The 21,924-nt window shown below is 30.1% G+C and overlaps 2 protein-coding genes across 2 annotated transcripts; both read left to right on the top strand.

Moving 5' to 3' along the window:
- Positions 1-2,093: 2,093 nt before the first annotated feature.
- On the top strand, positions 2,094-3,445 carry LOC133833177 (deoxypodophyllotoxin synthase-like). Its single transcript, XM_062263427.1, has 2 exons — positions 2,094-2,479; positions 3,442-3,445. Exons 1-2 carry the CDS (start codon positions 2,094-2,096, stop codon positions 3,443-3,445), a joined length of 390 nt encoding a protein of 129 aa, XP_062119411.1.
- A 7,876-nt stretch (positions 3,446-11,321) lies between these two features.
- On the top strand, positions 11,322-14,136 carry LOC133833176 (probable inactive 2-oxoglutarate-dependent dioxygenase AOP2). The gene is made up of 3 exons (XM_062263426.1): positions 11,322-11,707; positions 12,922-13,246; positions 13,891-14,136. Exons 1-3 carry the CDS (start codon positions 11,322-11,324, stop codon positions 14,134-14,136), a joined length of 957 nt encoding a protein of 318 aa, XP_062119410.1.
- The last annotated feature ends 7,788 nt before the right edge of the window (positions 14,137-21,924 follow it).

Here is a 21,924-nt window from a genome sequence, read left to right as displayed (position 1 = left end):
CCTACCCGCCCCGATCGGCCGGGTTTTTTTGTCATCCCTATATTACATATTTGAAACTCTCTCAATCTCTCTACCTAAAACTCAATATACCATTTGCTTCACACTCTCACACTCTCAATACTTCAAACTCACTCTCACTTCTCTTCAAAACCCACTCTCACACTCTCTTCAAAACTCACCCTTACACACGCATACACACTCAAATAATATATATTTATAGAGATGTAAAGCTTGGGCCCCAAGACAACTTGCCCAATAAGACACTCATTCACACAAATTAGTAATTACCCAAAATTAAAAACACTATAAATAAAAACCATAATTAATTTGAGTTAATGCTCAACAATCTCCACATTGACTCAAATTCTCTAAACTCACAACTCAAGCCACCAATAAGAGTAAACATGCATCGAATTCATACTCTCATTGAACTTCACATAAGCATTTGTCTTCACATTCTTCAATGACTCACTCCTCTTATGACGGTTGATATCTTCTTTCTTCAAACAACATTTGACTCCAGCTGGAGTCTTTACCACCTTGTTGGATCCTTTCACTCTTACAATACTAGATGATGACATTTTATGACTTGGCTCTACCATCACAGCTCCACCTAACATAGTCTTCGCAGCTAGTTTATACAAATTCCGCCCTTTTTGACCCTTCATGACCACCAAGCAACTTTTCTTAATTTTCATATCACACCATCTTTTGCAAAATAGTCACAACCTAGAGTGTCCAAGGCTCCCAAAGAGATTAAGATCCTTCTCAATTTAGGAGCATGCCTAACATCAGTCAATGTTCTCACAACACCATAAAAAATCTTCATCTTATTAACTGTTCCTATTCCAACAACTCTAGAGCTAGAATCATTAGTTGCAACACCCTACTAATCAAGGACTGTTACATTGTGTGTTTAAAATAATGCTTACCTCATTAAGCGAGTCATTTTGACTCATAAGAGTAATTAAAATTAAATAAAGGTTTAGGTACTAAGTTGATTGGTATAATGATTTGATTTTTAGTATGGTTTATTTTTCGACTAGTTGATTATTGGGTTTTTGTTAGGTATAGTTAATGTTGCTATTTGTATTTTTTGGAATAAAGTATTTGGTTTTTTTTTTTAATATTTTTTATGTTATGGCTATTTGATGGGTATTTAGTTGGGTTCATTATTTGAAATCACAAGTTGTTTATTTTGCTTATTTGCATAATGCCGAAACTATTTAGGGTTTTTTTATTATTATGTGTATTTTTTTTTCATTTGGTTTTCATAGATTTTATATACTGTTTATGTTTGTTTATTTTTGTATGTTCCTTTTGTATTATCATTTTGTATTTGCATGTTAGTTGTTTTAGGGTTCATTCATTAAAATTAGTGTCTTAATTTATTATATTTTATTGTAACACATTAGTTTTTAAAAATTGACTAATCGGCAACATAAAAGTATCTTAAGTAACAAGATACCATAATATATAACTTCAAAATGACTAATCAATGTCTTAAGATAAAAAAGTTTCAAAAAATAAGTATTGGAAGTAACCAAAATGTATATAAAATAATATGCTATAAAAATAAAAAATTTCATGAAAAAAGTAATTAATTGGTAACTTATTAACATTTTAAGTAACCAAAATATTACTTTTTTAAACACAGAAAAACAGAAAAATCGAAATTTCGAAAAAATTTCAAATTCAGGTATATTACTTTTAAAATCCGGTATTTTTTGATGATGTAGCAATGTATTTTTGTAAATAAAATTTTGTAAGTAATTTTTATAATTATTTTATATTATAGGTATATAATTGTAAAGATTCCATTTTTTTTTTGTTATATAAGATCAAGTGCAAAAGAGCTTGAGGCCGGCAGAGAAAATTATATAAAGCCAAGTAGATAGGCTTAGGCATTTGTTTTTAAAACTCTAAACTATATATTATATAATAAGTGAAACTCTACACCACACGATTTTTCTCATGTTATAATAAATTAATTTACGTAATCATTTTAAGTTGTAACTCTATAAATAGCCTCACAAACAACCTTAACATACACACCAATTTCCCATTTATTTTTGTTTTTATAGAGAAAAAAAATGGGTTCAACAGCAGTAGCTTTGCATAACATTCCAGTTATAGATTTTTCTAACAAAGAGTTGAAGCCAGGCTCACACGTGTGGGCTTCCACGTGTGACCAAATTCGATTTGCACTCGAAGAGTATGGTTGTTTCGTAGCCAAATATGATGAATTATTGTCTAATAATGAAGTTGATACACAAATCTTTTGCAAATCGAAGGATCTTTTCGATCTCCCAATTGAGACGAAAATGAAGAACACTAGTGAGGAACCATTTCGTGGCTATGTTGGCCAAATCCCTCAACTTCCACTCTATGAAGGTTTAGCCATTGATAGGGCAACAAGTCTTGAACAAGTGAGGAAGTTCGTCGATCTTATGTGGATCAATGGCAACCATCATTTCTGGTACGTACTTTTAATAAGAACCATTACGATGATTTGGATTATCTATTTTTACTAAATACTTGTTCAGATCATATGTTTATGTTTTGTAATCGGTAAAAAATAACTTCTCGAACTCGATTTTAGTCATATTTTGTAATAGATGTGTGCTTGCAACAGCATCCTATTTCAATATCTTAGTCAATCTTCACCCTCAAAAATATATAGCAGTGTTCGTTGTAGCTACTACATTCTTCCTGCAAATTTTTGAAAAATTGTGAATAGTTTACAGTACCGAAAATAGATTTATATTTTTTCGAACATGCCTGGTAAACCGGAATATCAAGAAATATTAGGAACTCTGTTCTCGGTACTGTAAATTATTAAGAATTTTTAAAAAATTTGCAGGAAAAATATTGTAACTACAAGGAATACCAACATGAAAAAAAAATTAGAAAAAAATGCTCTGACATATATTTTTTAAAATGAAGGTTGACTAAGAAGTTAAAATAGGAGGTTGACCGTAACACTCATCTTTTTAATATGACTTCATAGAAAATTGATGCTCGTAAGTCGATGGTCTCGTAAATAAAACTTGACACAAAAAATATATTGAAATATAAATATTCATCAACTTAGGAAATGCATAGATTTTTACCGAGCAACGATCTTAACATAGTCACAATTAAAAGTATTTTAATCAAATCCGAGTTCAAGGAACTTTTTTAACTAATTTACAATACATGCATGAAGTGTAAAAAAATATTTTTCAATCAAAATAAGTATTTAGTAAAAACAGAGAGTCTAAGAGTCTAAAATAATATTATTCCCTTAAAAAATATAATGTCACTTAGCTCTAGTAAAATGAATCAAAACTCTCTTATCATTTTTTTAGTTAAAACTGTATTATTATATAAACTGTATGATAAACAGCCAGGGTTACAGAATTATCTTTAGGTAAAACTTATTCTAATTGTTGTTTGTAGTTGACATTAACATTCTTTCCAAATTATTTATTTTTCTTATTGTTATTACTTTGAAAGGGACACTTCCGTATTCAAATTTTTTTAAACCTTTCAAATGGTGAATTGTTTTCAAGTAGAAAGGGTGTCACTTGTTTTTAAAAATATATATATTTCCAAATCACAAGTGCCGTTTTTTATTCTAAATTGGTTTAATTTAGTTTAATCAAAACCTTAAAAAGAGCACTTTTTCTCTCAAACAACTTTGATATGAATATCAAAGGTGTTCCTCTTTCATACAATGTGCAAATTTAAATAATTACACCATATATATACAAAAATTTATATTATTAAGAATATTTCGCTATAAATATATAAATAAATGGCAAAAAGTAATATTATATATAAAAATTAAATCTAATTAATATTTATTTATTTTAAGTGAAAAAATTTGATTTGTCCATCAATATATTCTTATGAACTCCATATATATAGCATTTAATTGTAATTTTCCTAAACCACTTGATCTTGACATATTTCATATGTTGGTACACAGTGATATTGTCCATTCATATGCAAAGCAAATAGCCTTATTAGATGAGATGGCAACAAAAATAGTGTTTGAAAGTTATGGAGTGGAGAAACATTGGAAGCGAGTTAAGGCTATTCGCAGTCATGTTCTTCGATTTTTGAAATATGATGAACCTAATCAAGACTCTGATACCACTATAAGGTTTGTTCCCCATACTGATAAGAACTTCACAACAATACTTCACCAAACCCAGGTTGGTGGTCTCCAAGTTCAAGCCAAGGATGGCGCCTGGATCAGCGTTCACCCAAAACCTTCTCATTTTCTCCTCATGGCTGGCGACATGATGAAGGTAATACATATTATTCTAGTTAGTAAATATATTCGCCCTACTAGTTTATAATATAATATATTATTATAAATAAGTTTGACATAGGAATCATATAGGATACATAATATCATTATTATAAAGAAAATAGTTACTCCACCTAACAATTTTTAGTCATGACCCCAATCTTATTCCTAAATAACATATCTCTCTCAATTGTAATATGGTATCAAGAAGATGTTTAACTTCAAAACTTTTGATTTACTCCACCCTTGGCCTCCATTTGAGGCCTTTAGGTCGATGTGTGTCAATTTGTCGTGTTGGATTCTTTGACCTATTAGCAATGACGTATATACCCACAAATTTTTCAACCAATTTTGTGGTGTTCAATCAATTATAGTCTGTCAAATATCACGTTCGATCTTGTTGTGTCTAATGTCATTCATTATTTCCATACTTTCTTGCTCAAACGTAAGAGAGTGTATTTGGAATAAAATCTTACATGGAAACTATTAAAAGAAATGGTTATTCTACTTAGCACCAATTACTTTTAATTCAATTGTAATGAATATCAAGGGCAATATGGTAAATCATTTTCTTAGTTAAGTCAAATTGATTAATTTCAGGTTTGGAGCAATGACAGAATAAGAGCTTGCTACCACCAGGTTAGCCTTTCTGGACATGAGGAGAGATACTCGATGGGAATGTTTACATTCACAGAGGGAGAAATAAAAGTGCCAGAAGAATTTGTTGATGATGAACATCCAATACTCTATAAACCATTTGATAATTGTAAATATGTTCGATTTTATGTCACAGATGAGGCCAAGAAGATCAAAGATCCAATCAAAGCCTTCTTTGGTGTTTGAATATTATAATATTGAAATTCTGTATTTTGAGAAACCTGGTTGATTTTAGCTATGTTCACCAATGGTTGTTGACATGATCATTTGTTGTGTGTATTTAAAAATTAAACAATCATTTTGGGACAATTATTGGTATATATATGTTTAATACACAATGCCTTCCCATTATTAATAATTGAGATTGTATAATTAATTTTTACAAGTAGTGTATCCGCTCAAGATTGTTTTACACTTTCAAATTAATAAAATTAAACCTTATTAAAATAGATAAAATATTCATTGATGTCAAATTTATATTTTATAATATGTACAAACAATTGCTACAATATAATAAACAAATAAATGAAATGAGTTTTGCAATAAAAATCTCTAATTTGGTTCATATGTTACACTTAATTTGGTCTCTTACCATACTATTGAGTTTCTACCAATGTAAAATAGCATCAGCAAAAAGTGATGCTATATATAGTTTAGTTTCATAAAAATTATTTTTATCAATGCAAACCTTAAAGTGTCAGTAAAAAAATTCACGTCTACAAGTCTTAATGGTTTTTTTACTTGACAAATATATGAACTACTCCGGTAAGATAGAATTTTAATAATGCAACTTGTTGGGAAAAACTAAGACAAACTTCGCAAGTGTAGCGAAATAATAAAGACACAAAGAAATTTACTCGGTTTGATAAAATTACCAAATCTACAAAGAGAGATTTATTTCACTTCAATATTACATTAGGGATGTAAATGGGGCGGGTCGGCCCCATCCCGCTAAAGATTCGCCTCGACCCGCTAAGCTTATGCCCCGACCCGACTTACCCTGTTAAGGCATTTGATGCGAGTTGGGTTAGACCTGCCTCGGATGTGATGGAGCAGGTCAGACCCAACCCGGTAAGTTTTTTTTTTTTCTTTAATAAAAGAAAGACTAATTTTTTAAAATATGTTACAATATAAAAATAAATGGCAAAAAAATCTCTCATACTAGACATAAATGAGTTGCCTAATTTTTTTTATAAATGGTCTTGCATACTAAAATAAAAAAAAATTAAAAATTTTGGATCGTGGATTACCCTAAATAGTAGTATTAATTAGTTTTTTAAAAAAATTCTTTATTACAAAAAAAAAAACAACAACAACAACAACCGGGTCAAGTCGTGATCCGACCCCCTTCAATTGCTAGCTGGTCGGGTCAGATCTTGACTCGCCTCGTTTATGCTCTGGTTATATTCAGATCAGGGGCGCCCCGTCGGGTCGGGGATCCGATCCTACCCGCCCCGATCGGCCGGGTTTTTTTGTCATCCCTATATTACATATTTGAAACTCTCTCAATCTCTCTACCTAAAACTCAATATACCATTTGCTTCACACTCTCACACTCTCAATACTTCAAACTCACTCTCACTTCTCTTCAAAACCCACTCTCACACTCTCTTCAAAACTCACCCTTACACACGCATACACACTCAAATAATATATATTTATAGAGATGTAAAGCTTGGGCCCCAAGACAACTTGCCCAATAAGACACTCATTCACACAAATTAGTAATTACCCAAAATTAAAAACACTATAAATAAAAACCATAATTAATTTGAGTCAATGCTCAGCAATCTCCACATTGACTCAAATTCTCTAAACTCACAACTCAAGCCACCAATAAGAGTAAACATGCATCGAATTCATACTCTCATTGAACTTCACATAAGCATTTGTCTTCACATTCTTCAATGACTCACTCCTCTTATGACGGTTGATATCTTCTTTCTTCAAACAACATTTGACTCCAGCTGGAGTCTTTACCACCTTGTTGGATCCTTTCACTCTTACAATACTAGATGATGACATTTTATGACTTGGCTCTACCATCACAGCTCCACCTAACATAGTCTTCGCAGCTAGTTTATACAAATTCCGCCCTTTTTGACCCTTCATGACCACCAAGCAACTTTTCTTAATTGTCATATCACACCATCTTTTGCAAAATAGTCACAACCTAGAGTGTCCAAGGCTCCCAAAGAGATTAAGATCCTTCTCAATTTAGGAGCATGTCTAACATCAGTCAATGTTCTCACAACACCATAAAAAATCTTCATCTTATTAACTGTTCCTATTCCAACAACTTTAGATCTAGAATCATTAGCTGCAACACCCTACTAATCAAGGACTGTTACATTGTGTGTTTAAAATAATGCTTACCTCCACTACAACAAAATAGAGGTTTTATGACTTTAATTGGGAGACATTGGAAGTCTACAATGTCTCCCACTTAGTGAGACGTTGTTGCTAGGGTCATTGTAGCTATATATCCCACGTCTCCCATTGGGAGACGTGCCTCACTTCCCACGTCTCCCACTGGGAGAGGTGGAAAGTCAAACGTTGACTTTCCACCTCTCCCATTGAGAGACGTGGGAAGTGACTCACCTCTCCCAATGGGAGACGTGGGAAGTCCCTAGGAGACATCCCACGTCTCCCATTGGGAGAGGTGAGTCACTTCCCACGTCTCCCAATGGGAGACATTGAAAGTCTCCCACATTTAAAAAAAATAAATTAAATAAATTTATAATTAATATTATTTTAATTTGATTTAATAATTAATTAAATTGAGATAATATTAATTTAAATTGAAATAATATTAATTTAAATTGAAATTATTTTAATCTAAATTGAAATTAATTTAATAATTAATTAAATTGAAATAATATTAATTTAAATTTAAATTATTTTAATCTAAATTTAAATTAATTAAATTGAAATAATATTAATTTAAATTGAAAGAAAAAAAATATATTTGTTAGATATATACAAGAAATACAATATTTGTTAGAAATATTCAAAATGAACAAATATTGCATTGTGTATGAAGAAAGAGTTAAAAAATTAAAAAAAAAAACTATCAACGAGGTCGGTAACTTTGGATTATCGGCAACATATATGTCGCCCATTCTTGTCGCAACTCATCAATTTGTGCCTCTGTATATGATGTGCTTGTTAGCTGCAAGAAATATAAAGTAAAATATATTAATTAATTATTTGATTACATTTATAGTTTCAAAAATAATTTGTAAATTTTAATTAATAATACCGTTCTCAAGTAATGCCCGGGACTCGCATGTTCAATCAAGTAATGCCCGTTCTCAACTAATCGTTTATTATCCTAAATAATATCGGGCAGCATTTCCCCTATAATAGTGACCTAACCATCTGCATGTGAATAACAAAACAAACAATTCAAACAACATACAATAAGTTTCTTCCTTATAGAATGCCTACATAAAATTAATTGTTTATTATCCTAGATAAAATCGGGCAGCATTTCCCCTATAATAGTGACCTAACCATCTACATGTGAATAGCAAAACAAACAATTCAAACAACATACAATAAGTTTCTTCCTTATAGCTCCGCAGCACACAGTCAAATTTCTCAGAACCTGCTTCACTAATACACACAAGTTCTCAACCTTCCGTTATCACCGCAGCACACAATTTTAATCTCAGAACCTACTTCACTATGGATGAATATTTAAGATATTCAAACTCTTCTAACATTTGTTTAATAATATTAAAAGTAGAAGTAAGAGAATATATATTTACCTCTTGCAATTAATAATTCAAAAGCTAGCAAAATTACTTCAAGTAGTAATTGAATTCGCTATTAAATCCACAAACCAATATAAATAAATTAATAAATAATAAATAAAATATCACTAAATATCTAGCAATATATAACTTATTATTATAATTTTAGAAACTTAATTACCTCAAATGTGTGATTGATAGATATAGAAGTTTTGATGCAAAGTACTCTCTAAAATCTCACCACCAAAATCACAACCTACGAAATTAAATTAATTAATATGTTAAACATTACTAAACAAATATCACTAAATTCCTAATAAGTAATTGATTGGTAAACAAATAAAAAAAAACTCCAATGAGCCACTAATTATAACCTAAACAAAAAATCAATAAAAAATTTCATAACCTAAAATCTCAATAATCAACAAAATCATAAATTTTTTCATATATTTATATTTTTAAAATTATTTAATAAATTTATTTTAACATAATAACTATATATATATAACAAAATAGTTAGAATTTAAAAAAAAAAAAGAAGTTTAAATATACATACAAAAATATATCTAAATTTCGAAATAAATAATGATAAAAATTAAAAAAAATCATGAACATATATATTATAATGAAATATATACAATGTGATAGGTTAAATTAAAAAAAAACTATGAAATCTTAAATCTATAAAAAACCTCCATGGAAAAACAAATAAATCTAACAATGTATAGAAAAAAATGCATAAAAATGTAAAACTAACACAAAATCATGTATATTACTCATCCTAATGCTAAACCTATGATTTTTTATCAAAATAATTAACTAAAATTCATAAAAATTAAAAAAAACTAACCTTGAAAACCCTAAAATCGCAGCCCCTTTCGTGCTCTCTGTTTGGTGTGCTCTCTCTGTTTGGTGTTATGAGGAAGAAGAAGACCCAAAATTCATTAAATGGCCAGGGGGACATCCAACGTCTCCCACTGGGAGACGTGGGACACGTGGCACGTCTCCCACTGGGAGACATTGAATGTATAGAGGGGTACATCCAACGTCTCCCATTGGGAGACGTGCCACGTGTCCCACGTCTCCCAGTGGGAGACGTTGGATGTACCCCTCTATACATTCAATGTCTCCCAGTGGGAGACGTGCCACGTGTCCCACGTCTCCCAGTGGGAGACGTTGGATGTACCCCTCTATACATTCAATGTCTCCCAGTGGGAGACGTGCCACGTGTCCCACGTCTCCCAGTGGGAGACATTAGATGTCCCCCTGGCCACTTCTCAACCTATTTCCAACGTCTTCCACCATTTTTAATGTCTTCCAATTGTAGTCATTAATAAAAACTTTCAATGTCTTACACCATTAGACATTTAAAACCCCTGATAAGTTTTAATGTCTTACACCAATGGTGTAAGACATTGTAGGGAGTCATTGTATATCAAATTTGTTGTAGTGCTCATTAAGCGAGTCATTTTGACTCAAAAGAGTAATTAAAATTAAATAAAGGTTTAGGTACTAAGTTGATTGGTATAATGATTTGATTTTTAGTATGGTTTATTTTTCAACTAGTTGATTATTGGGTTTTTGTTAGGTATAGTTAATGTTGCTATTTGTATTTTTTGGAATAAAGTATTTGGTTTTTTTTTTAATATTTTTTATGTTAGGGCTATTTGATGGGTATTTAGTTGGGTTCATTATTTGAAATCATAAGTTGTTTATTTTGCTTATTTGCATAATGCCGAAAGTATTTAGGGTTTTTTTTTATTATGTGTATTTTTTTTTCATTTGGTTTTCATAGATTTTATATACTGTTTATGTTTGATTATTTTTGTATGTTCCTTTTGTATTATCATTTTGTATTTGCATGTTAGTTGTTTTAGGGTTCATTCATTAAAATTAGTGTCTTAATTTGTTATATTTTATTGTAACACATTAGTTTTTAAAAATTGACTAATCAGCAACGTAAAAGTATCTTAAGTAAATACACCATAATATATAACTTCAAAATGATTAATCAATGTCTTAAGATAAAAAAGTTTCAAAAAATAAGTATTGGAGGTAACCAAAATGTATATAAAATAATATGCTATAAAAATAAAAAATTTCATGAAAAAAGTAATTAATTGGTAACTTATTAACATTTTAAGTAACCAAAATGTTTCTTTTTTAAACCCAGAAAAACAGAAAAATTGAAATTTCGGGAAAATTTCAAATTCAGGTATATTACTTTTAGAATCCGGTATTTTTTGATGACGTAGCAATGTATTTTTGTAAATAAAATTTTATAAGTAATTTTTGTAATTATTTTATATTATAGGTATATAATTGTAAAGATTCCATTTTTTTGTTATATAAGATCAAGTGCAAAAGAACTTGAGGCCGGCAGAGAAAATTATATAAAGCCAAGAAGGTAGGCTTAGGCATTTGTTTTTGAAACTCTAAACTATATATTATATAATAAGTGAAACTCTACACCACACTATTTTTCTCATGTTATAATAAATTAATTTACGTAATCATTTTAAGTTGTAACTCTATAAATAGCCTCACAAACAACCTTAACATACACACCAATTTCCCATTACTTTTGTTTTCATAGAGAAAAAAAAATGGGTTCAACAACAGTAGCTTTGCATAACATGCTAGTTATAGATTTTTCTAACAAAGATTTGAAACTAGGTTCACACGTGTGGGCTTCCACGTGTGGCCAAATTCGATTTGGACTTGAAGAGTATGGTTGTTTCATAGCCAAATATGATGAAATATTGTCTAATAATGAAGTTGATACACAAATCTTTTGTAAATCTAAGGATCTTTTCGATCTCCCAATTGAGACGAAAATGAAGAACAATAGTGAGGAACCATTTCGTGGCTATATTGGCCAAATCCCTCAAGCTCCACTCTATGAAGGTTTAGCCATTGATAGAGCAACAAGTCTAGAGGAAGTGAGGAAGTTCGTCGATCTTATGTGGCCAAATGGCAACGATCACTTTTGGTACGTAAGACTCCTAATTTTTATTACTTACTTGTTTAGACTCTGTGTTTTATAAATTGATTAAAATTAGTCTTTTGAACTCGATATTTGTCATAATATTTTTTAGTAAAACCCTATAGTAACCGAGAATTGTCAGACATCTTCATACGTAGGTCGATGAACTCGTAAATAAAACATGAGAACAAAAATATTCATCGTATTTGGAACCACGTGGAATTTTGCCACATCAATTTTTTCATATTCAAAATATTTTTATTAAAATTAAATTTAAGAGATTATTTTTAACTAATATACAAAAATCGAGACCTAAAAACATATTTTTTAAAAATAAAAAATCCAAAAAAGTAATTAGTAAAATGCTTGGAATCTAACCTCTTGCCAATTTTTTGACAAGTAAATTGAAAAAAAAAAGCATGAAATATATGATTTGTGAACTATCATGGATCCAAATCCAATTATTCATTGTTTTGGATGACAACCAAGAACCAACCACCAATATATATTGTATTAGAATATTGTATAATTTGTATCATAATATACATGTATAAACGGTCATTATTACAGAATTATTTTTAGTTAGAAACTTATTCTAGTTGTTGTTTGTAAGTTGGTATATGCAACTTTGGACACATTAATATTTCAAATTTATTTATTTTGTATTATTACTTCCAAATTCATTTTAAAAAAAAAAAATTAAATGGTAAATTGTTTGAAATGATAAAGGGGTGTAACTTGTTTTAAAAATATATATATATATATTTTCAAATCAAAAGAGCACTTTTTTTAGTCTCATATATATACATTTTTTTTCACCATATGATCAAAATGAATACTAAATTGGATACAGAAAAGTCCCTATTATTGGACATTTTGTAGAAAAGGTTTTCGAGTATTATAAAAAGAGGATAACACAAGTGTTTCAAAAAGACAACAACAATAAGATAATGTTTCCAATATGTCAAAATCAACTGCAAGAAATTAAATCTAATTTATTTATTTTTAATTAGAAAATTGGAATTAACGACTTTCCCTTTCCTTTAATATATTCTTATGCACTTCATATAGTATTTATTTATAATTTTCCTTTTCACACTTGATCATGACAAGTTGTAAGTGAGAATAATGACATATTTCATATGTTGGTACAATGATATTGTTCATTCACATGCAAAGCAGTAAGTGAGAATAACTACATATTTCATATGTTGGTACAGTGATATTGTTCATTTATATGCAAAGCAGTTAGCCTCATTAGATGAGATGGCTACAAAAATGGTGTTTGAAAGCTATGGAGTGGAGAAACATTGGGAAACAGTTAAGGTTGTTCGCAATCATGTTCTTCGATTTTTGAAATATACTGAACCTGATCAAGACTCTAGTACTGTTATCAGGTTTGCTGCCCATAGAGATTTAAATTTCACAACAATACTTCATCAGACCCAGGTCGGTGGTCTTCAAGTCCAAGCCAGAGATGGCACCTGGATCAATGTTCACCCCAAACCTTCTCAATTTCTCTTCTTGGCTGGCGACATGATGAAGGTGATACACATTACTTGTTTATAAGAGAATATTTTATTACAAATAAAGTCTGACAGAATACTATATAGGAAACACAATATTTTGTAGAGGGAAATAGTTACCCCACTTAACATTCATTGGTTTTAAGCTGGAACTCCAATCTTATTCCTAAATATCATATGTAATATAGTATCAAGGGCATGTTAAACTTTCAAACTTAATTTCGTTGTGCTCCACCTTTGCATTTGGGACCTTTAGGCTGATATGTGTCGATTTGTCGTTCTGGATTCTTTGACTTGTTTTGGACAATGTGTATACACAAATTTTCCAACCAACTTTGTGGCGTTCAATCAATTATAGTCTCACAAATTTCCCGAGTTGACTTTGTGGAGGCATGCCAAATATCACATTCGATTCTGTTGTGTTTCGTTATGTCCACATGTTCAAACCGAAACTGGAGGAATGTATTAGAAAGTCGCACATAAAAACCATCTAGGAAACGCAATATCCTTATAAAGAAAATGATTACTCCACTTACCATCAATTAATTTTAAGTTGAAAACTCAATCTGACTCTTAAATAGCACTTCCCACGCAATTGTAATCAATATCAATGCTTTCTATGGTAAATCATTAACTTAGTTGGGTTAAATTGATTAATGTCAGGCTTGGAGCAATGACAGAATAAGAGCTTGCTACCATCAAGTTAGCCTTTCTGCTACACATGGGGAGAGATACTCAATGGGAATGTTTACATTCACAGATGGAGAAATAAAAGTGCCAGAAAAATTTGTGGATGACAGACATCCATTACTCTATAAGTCATTTGATAATCGCAAATATGTTCGCTTTTATGTCACAGATGAGGCCAAGAAGACCAAAGATCCAATCAAAGCCTTTTGTGGTGTTTGAATGTAATAATATTGAAATTAAGTATTTTTGGAAGAAAAGTTGATTTTAGCTTTATGTGCACAATATTTTAGAGTTGGTATGGCTGTAAAAAATATATATATCACATTGTTTTATGTTGACATGATGATTTATTGTGTGTATTTAAAAATGAAGTCAATTTTAATGTTTTTGGATGATTATCAGTATATATATTGTGGGTGTGCCACTTATGCTCCTACCGTTTGTGTGATTCGACACTTGGATAAATTATAACCCAATTTTTTTTTATATGATGATGTACATGTAGTTACAGTAGACATCCCTTCAGTTTTTAAGAAATTTCAAATAATGTATAGTGTCAAAAACATGGTTCAAACATTTTGTTTTACGAGTGTATAAAGAAAAGACATGCGTGCAACTAACTGTTAGAATCTTGTTTTTGACACTGTAAATTATTTAGAATTTCTCAAAAACTGGTTGGATGTCTGCTATAACTACAATGTACATCATCATATAAACCCCTATCGATAGGGTAAAAGTAGCACCCCACCATAGAATTTCTCCATGTATATTGTCAATATACAATGCTTTCTCATTAGTAAGAATTTAATGTATATTTATTTTCACCTTTAAATTAAAAAAAAATATAATAAAAATAAACCTTATTAAAATATATAAAATATTCATTGGTATCAAATTTGTTCAATTTCACTACAAGAAATATGGATTTTTGCGACAATATTTGTCACTGCAATAGCTCTTAAATATTGTCGCAAAAACATCACAACTGTAGGTTCATCCCTATAGAAGTTCTTTTGGGAATACATTTGTTGTCGCAACAATAGATTCTAAAATTGCCACAAATGACTATTCAATTCTTCATATTTGCCGGCACAATGTCAAAAGGCGAATTTTGCCTGCGCAAAAACGTGCTGGCAAAAGTCATCTTTTTTGTAGTGAGTTCGGAAGACCCACAAGCAAACTATAGCGTAGCAAACTATCAGAAGGGTCATCTTCCCTTTAAATTAGTATTTCATAGTTCATGAATTTCTTTGGCATCACAACCTTCTTGCTTACCTAAATAGATATAGAATCTTAGCTACACTAAAAGTGTTTTACCACCAATTGGTACGACCAACTGTGAGCTTAGTGGACCCTTTGAAGGCAAGTTCTACCTAGGGGCACAATCATAGAGATGGATTCTACTTTCTCACCATTTGGCCAAAAACAAACTTGAAGCTTATTGTGCATGATTTTCACATGCCTAAAGACCAATGTATAACACCACCCAAATTTTAATCTTAGGGAGCAAGAGCAATGTCCAATAAAAAAAATAGGTGCTCCTTTGCTCGAGTAAAGCTATGATTAATAATTAGGATTAATGAAGTACTATCAACTAAATATGTGTGTGCTCGACCAGCATCAACTAAAGATGTTCTCGAGTAGGGGCAAATTTAGCTCAACGCAATAATTTACCTCATGCATGCATGACACAATTCTAGAATTACTACCTCGAGTATGGCTCGAGGTAATAACCCATGAGATTATTTTTTATGTCAATACAACTTTATTGAAGGGATGTAAAAGAGTGTCATATCTACTCTTTTTCTAATAATGCACATATGGATGCTGGACAATGTGGGTTTTGGTTACTTGAACTAGCCATTATTGAGCTTATATTAAGCCTTGTAAAGTTTAAATGGCGATTATTACCAAGAAAAAAATATAGTAATTTTTAAACTAGAATTTGTGAAGTAATTATGTAAATCTCTTACAATTAATTCCAATTATACCCATTGAAGAAAAAACATTGGATCAGGATAGTATTGAGTGGATACCATAATGACAGAACAAGATACCATTTCAACAAAGACTGCAGCATAATTATTAAAGGTGTAAAAAATACTTTTTAATTATGACACCACACGTGTGATCTGATTCAAATTGTGTGATATATCATTTTATGCTCAATTTGTAACACATTCAATATTGGCATTATTTGTAAAATTTAGTAAGATTATGCAATATTTCTGTGTAAAAAAAATATCCATGAAAAATATGGCAAAAATCAATTAAACTCACTTGCAAAAATGTTGATTAACACATTTCATCTTTGTATTATGTCATAATGGGTAGAAGTATTACAAAAGACTTTTTATATATGGATTAAAATCCAATAAATCTATCTATTAATTATTGATCTTAAATTGTACATTTAACCCATTAACAAAAAAAAAAAAGAATATATTCTTTGAAAATCTACTTATTTCATTTCATAATGTAGAAAATTTACACCCCTTTCTAACATATATAATACACAAAACAAGATATTATTAGTTTGAGGCATGCATTGTAAACATACACAATGAATCATCAAATAATTACCTGTTTTGAAGGGTAGGCGAGTTATTAGGCCGTGCATGATGAAGAAGAGAGCCCAGCATAGCCAAAGACAACTTGCCAGCGCCGACTCCCAACGCCATCACAAATGGGTAATGTCGCCGGCAAGTCATCCTTGGCTGCACTGGACGCTCTCTACTTCTCTACGCAAGGCACTTCCAACCATAATTTCTTCCCATTGTCGAAGCAAACAAATCGTTTATGATGAAACTCGAGGATGGACTTCAACAGAAGATTCAGAGTAGAACCATGCAGAGTATCAAACTCGAGGAGCTGTAGTCTATTACGAAACTATATATATATATAGATATAGATATAGATGTATATGTGTCCTTATCCAAGCAATAATTCATGTCCTTAAAAGCAATACTACTGTAAAAGAACATGCAAGATTAGGGAATCTGAACCAGTTGGGGAAAGTGATGGCAAAGACAAATTCAAGGACAGTCAAAGAGATATGATAGTAAGTAGTAATTAAAGGTACTAATGTCTAATGAGCCTTAGAACAAAAGCCAAATTTCTCTCTTTTAAAATCTAGTTAAATACATCCAAATTAGTCTAACTCATCCAAATTAATGGGTCTTCAAAAGTAGGGGGCAATGCCTTTTTTTGGTCCCACTTTTCCTTTTATGTTTCTCAACTTGTGTATGGTTGTAACATTTCTAAATTATTTTATTTTGTACTAATTTTCACTTTATTTATTTTCTAAAATCACCAACAATATAGACAAGGAAAAAAAAGAGAAATTTTTTCTGCTGTCAATCAAAGGCAAGACATTAAAGTTGAAAATTTTCAAACTTCATATGATTGATATTCGATATAAGGTACTTCCCTCAACTGAAGACAGCTCATGTATATTTTGGTTCTTGTGTTATGAGCAAGTGAATTATTATTATTATTATTTTCTTATTTATTTACTTTCTTCCTCTGGTTTCTAAGTTTTTCATTTGATGAATCCCAAGAAACATAAGTGTTATAATTGACTACAAAAATTTCAATAAGCATTAAGTTAATTAGAGGTAGTTTTATGTTTACCTATTGACATACATTTATTAAAAATATTTAAAAAGAAAAAAATCTTATTTAATATTAACTATGAAAATTTCATAGTGACATTTGTACATATTCTAGACAAAATATGGACTCGGCGGATGAGAAACGAGCAAAATACAAGCACAAGACACAACGAACAAGCGGAAATAAAGTTAAAGGAGCCTATCCACAAAAAGGCCCAAAAACACCATTCGACTCGTTTATTTTTTATGCATACTCGTTACCCAAGTCAAAAGAAGGTGAACAAGAAGCCTAATCAAAATTTAGGTATTAAAATGTAACTTTCGAAAAAATTTAGGGATTATTTATTACCGCCAAATCCCTTAACAAAATTTCTCAAGTTTACTTAATTCGAAGAAGAAGAAGAAAAAGATAACAATTGTGAGAAAATTTAAAAGTAGACATGTCATTCAACTCAATTTTGACCAATTTTGATTATATTTTTAATTGTACCAAATATTAGACTATTGTGTCTCACATGGAATAATTGTAAGAATATTGAACCATTAATAAGAACATGTGTAACTCCACTAATCACCAATTGATTTTTAGATGGAGCCTCATGATTCTTGTCATAGTATCAGAGCCAATTCCCTAGCGGGCATTCGATCCACACCGATCCAAAAGAGTGAGCCAAGCCGCACGAAATCCGCATAGTGCGAAAAGACACTTGAGATCCAAAAAAAAAATAAGCGAGCTGAAAAAAAAAACGGGTCACTTATGATCAGGTAATTCAATATTGGTGAGCAAAAAATCGCTACCATCTTGAGAGAGGATATTAGACTATTGTGTCTCACATAGAATAATTGTAAGAATATTGAACCATTAATAAGAACATGTGTAACTCCACTAATCACCAATTGGTTTTTAGATGGAGCCTCATGATTCTTGTCACCAAACAACTTAAAATTATATTATGCAATTTGTTAAGTATTAGTTAAAGAATTTATAAAAGGATGGAAGCATGTCATTAAAATAACTAGAAGTAGACAATACTATTCATACTTTTTTCCTTAAATATTCGTTTTAAACCTTTAATACCAATTATTCCAAAATAACTTATTTATACATTAAAAATTATCCACTCCATTGTCCTGATTTATTTTCAAATTATTTTTTAATATAATCAAAATACTCTCAATATTTCTTCCATGAAATTGACAGTATTTTGGTATCATGAAATTGCAAGCAATCTAAAGATTATTTTCATAGTTATTTTCTACTACTCATTTCTCTTGTTCCTGCTAAGGCTTAGACTTCTGCTCAATTATGATAGAGGAAATTAAATTTTATATGAAATTTTTAATAAAGTGTGTAAAAATATGATTTTTTTAAAATAATAATTTATGACTTTTTTTGTAAGAATTTTTATTTTTATGAATTTATTTTCTTATATTTTTGTATAAAAGTTAGTTTATGATATAATTTTACTCTTAATCAAGTTTTATTAATTTGGAAAAGTATATTTATAATTTAATTATTATTTTTTTAGCTTATTTGTTTTTTATTATATTATTTTTATATAATTAATTTTATATTAAATTTTTCTTTAGTTGTTTTAGTCTTGTTCATGCTGAGGCTTAGACTTAGGCTCAATTATGGTACCAGCTTTGACACAAAGGAGCCTTCTCCTCCAAATGTCTCTTGTTTGGGCCATGTCAACAACACTAAGCCCAAGCCCAAGCCCAAGCAAGAGAAGGAGAGTTTGATCACCAAGATTTTCAAGGGACAGAAAAAAAGGAGGTAAGCATGATGGTCTTGTTTGGGCCATGTCAATAACATCAAGCCCAAGCCCAAGCAAGGGAAGGAGAGTTTGATCACCAAGATTTTCAAGGGACAGAAGAAAAGGAGGTAAGCATGGTGGTGGAGGTGGCTTCATTGGGCCTTATGAACAAGTTTGCAAGTGGCCATGATGGTGTCTTATCAGACTTTGAATGGACGGCCCATATTACTGCTTTGGGCCCAGATTCTCAAAATTGCCATATTGGGATTGAGTCAAAGAAAGAAGTCAACCTTTGGAAAAGAAAGAATAAACCGGGTCCTCCTCTTCCTTTTCTTCTTCAAATGTAAAACTTGAATATAAAACTAGCATTTAGGGTTTATTATTAATTAGTGATATGTGACACTTTATTTTCATAGTTAACACAAGCCTTCTACGATAATTACTAAGGGGCACCACTAGTGCCCAACACCACAAGAATGTGGTGTATGCTATTAGTGCAATCTAATATCGGATCCAATACATTTGAATTTAATATGTATTATGGGATATCGATAACCAACAATAGGGTGCTATCCTCATGTGGTGTTGGACACCTTAAGGTGACAAATAACAAAACTCAGCCTTCTACATCAACTAAAGATTCAAAGATATGCAAAGATTAAAGGTAAAAGAAGTAGGATTTCAAACGAAAATGAAAGGTTTTTTTTTTCTTGCCAAGAAAGATAAAACCTTCAAATGAAAATGAAAACTCTTGGTATGTATAAGGAAAGTAAGTAAAAGCTATGCGGAAAACATCACAAGGCTTCTTCTTTCCTTTTTATAATGGTTTTGATTCAAGCAACTTAAACTCAATCGATCAAGATAATGTGTTCGAGTCCATTTGTGCAAGTATCGTCAGAAGGTTTCTTTCATCCTTTTAACTCGAAGTTCTCAATCTATCAATCCTTCAAAAAAATATTATTTTGATTCATATTTAGGGATTTCATTATTCTATGTGCAACCCACGACCTAAATATGGATTGAAATCACTTGTTAACTTTTTTGATCGAACAAATACTTGAACACCATAACAAGTACTCACACATTCAATGTAGATTCTACTCGCTATATACATAGAAAACAAGCAATCTAACAAAAGAATGACAATCTTTTGACAAACAAGTTTAATGGAAGACAACAAAGACGGGCCATACAATCACTTAGTTTGACTTTAACGAATAAAAAGAAGAATCTTATCACATCAGTTTGGTCAGTTATTTAAATTTATAGTAATTAGTGGCATAAATACCTAATTTTTTCACTTTGTTGTAGTTATATACCTTTTTTTTGTGACAAAAATCCATAATGTTACCAAAACAGTTATTCAGACCTTCTCTTTTATTTCTCTGTTAATTGTTGATTCAACAAACATGTGTTAGTTCCTTATTGATGTATGTTTCTATGTTAATTCTAATAATAAGCTGACATATACCTACTGAATCAGCAATTAACAGATAAAGCAAAAGAAATAACAAAATCATTGTTTTTGTAACATTGAGTATTTTTGCCAAAAATAAAATAAAATGAGTATTACTACAAAGTACAAACATTGAGTATTAATATCGCCAATTACTCTTTAGTTTATTATTATTTTTCAAAGAAACTTGAACTCATTAAAATCCTAAGAGCAAATCCAATAAGAATTTGTCAAAGAGAAAAAGAATATACCAATTAATATCCAACATATTTTTATGATGGAGACAATAGACCATTATTTTGAAAGAGAAATGTTATAAAGTACTATAAATACCGAGCACCACATGATAATATAAATAAACACAATATAAAAATTATTATAAAATATTAATATTTTATAATGATATAATAATATAACTTATGATAACACAAATTTGGAAATAATATCTTTGAAAGCAACCACCTTATTAAAAGCTTATTATTTTCTACACCGCACACATTTTCTTATATTTTTATTTGAACAAATATTGTTGATAGAAACATCTATCACATTCACACACTAGAAATCAAAATTTGATAATATTTTTTTCCAAAAAATTCAATCTACTCATAATCTATTTTTGTTAACATTTGATTCAATCTATTTGTATTTGGATATGATTTTAAAAATCCCTACTTCAAAGAATATTTTTGATAATGTGTTTTCTTTTTTGATTGCCTTGCTTAAGACCAATTAATTAATAAATAACAAATTTGGCAAAATAATTATTTTGCAAATTAAGATGAAAACAGAGAATGAGCACAAACCCGTTATTTAAAAACCATTTCCTTCTAAATTTACAAAATTTAATTCCTTCTTCCTAAAAAAAAATAATTAAATTATATCATTATTCCCATGTGAAAAAAAGGAATGCTAAATTATTTTAAAATTATTGCCATTTTCTCTCACTCTTATCTACAAACCAATAATAAATTATTTTTTACAAAAAGAAATGAAAATTACATCTCAAGTGATGAATTATTCAGAATAAAAAAGTCTGAATGGTACACTATCTTAATCTCATTTCATCATTTTAAAAACTTAAAAACCAAAAGATTTACAATAATAATTTATTGGTAAGATGATTTTGAAAATAAAATTCAAATCAGTATTTTAATTTTTTGTTCTAAAATAAAAA

This window comes from Humulus lupulus, chromosome 4 (genome assembly GCF_963169125.1).
Source record: "Humulus lupulus chromosome 4, drHumLupu1.1, whole genome shotgun sequence".
In the NCBI taxonomy this organism is placed as follows: domain Eukaryota; kingdom Viridiplantae; phylum Streptophyta; class Magnoliopsida; order Rosales; family Cannabaceae; genus Humulus; species Humulus lupulus.
The sequence above is the reverse complement of the archived record's forward strand: the minus strand, read 5'-3'. Positions and strand labels throughout refer to the sequence as shown.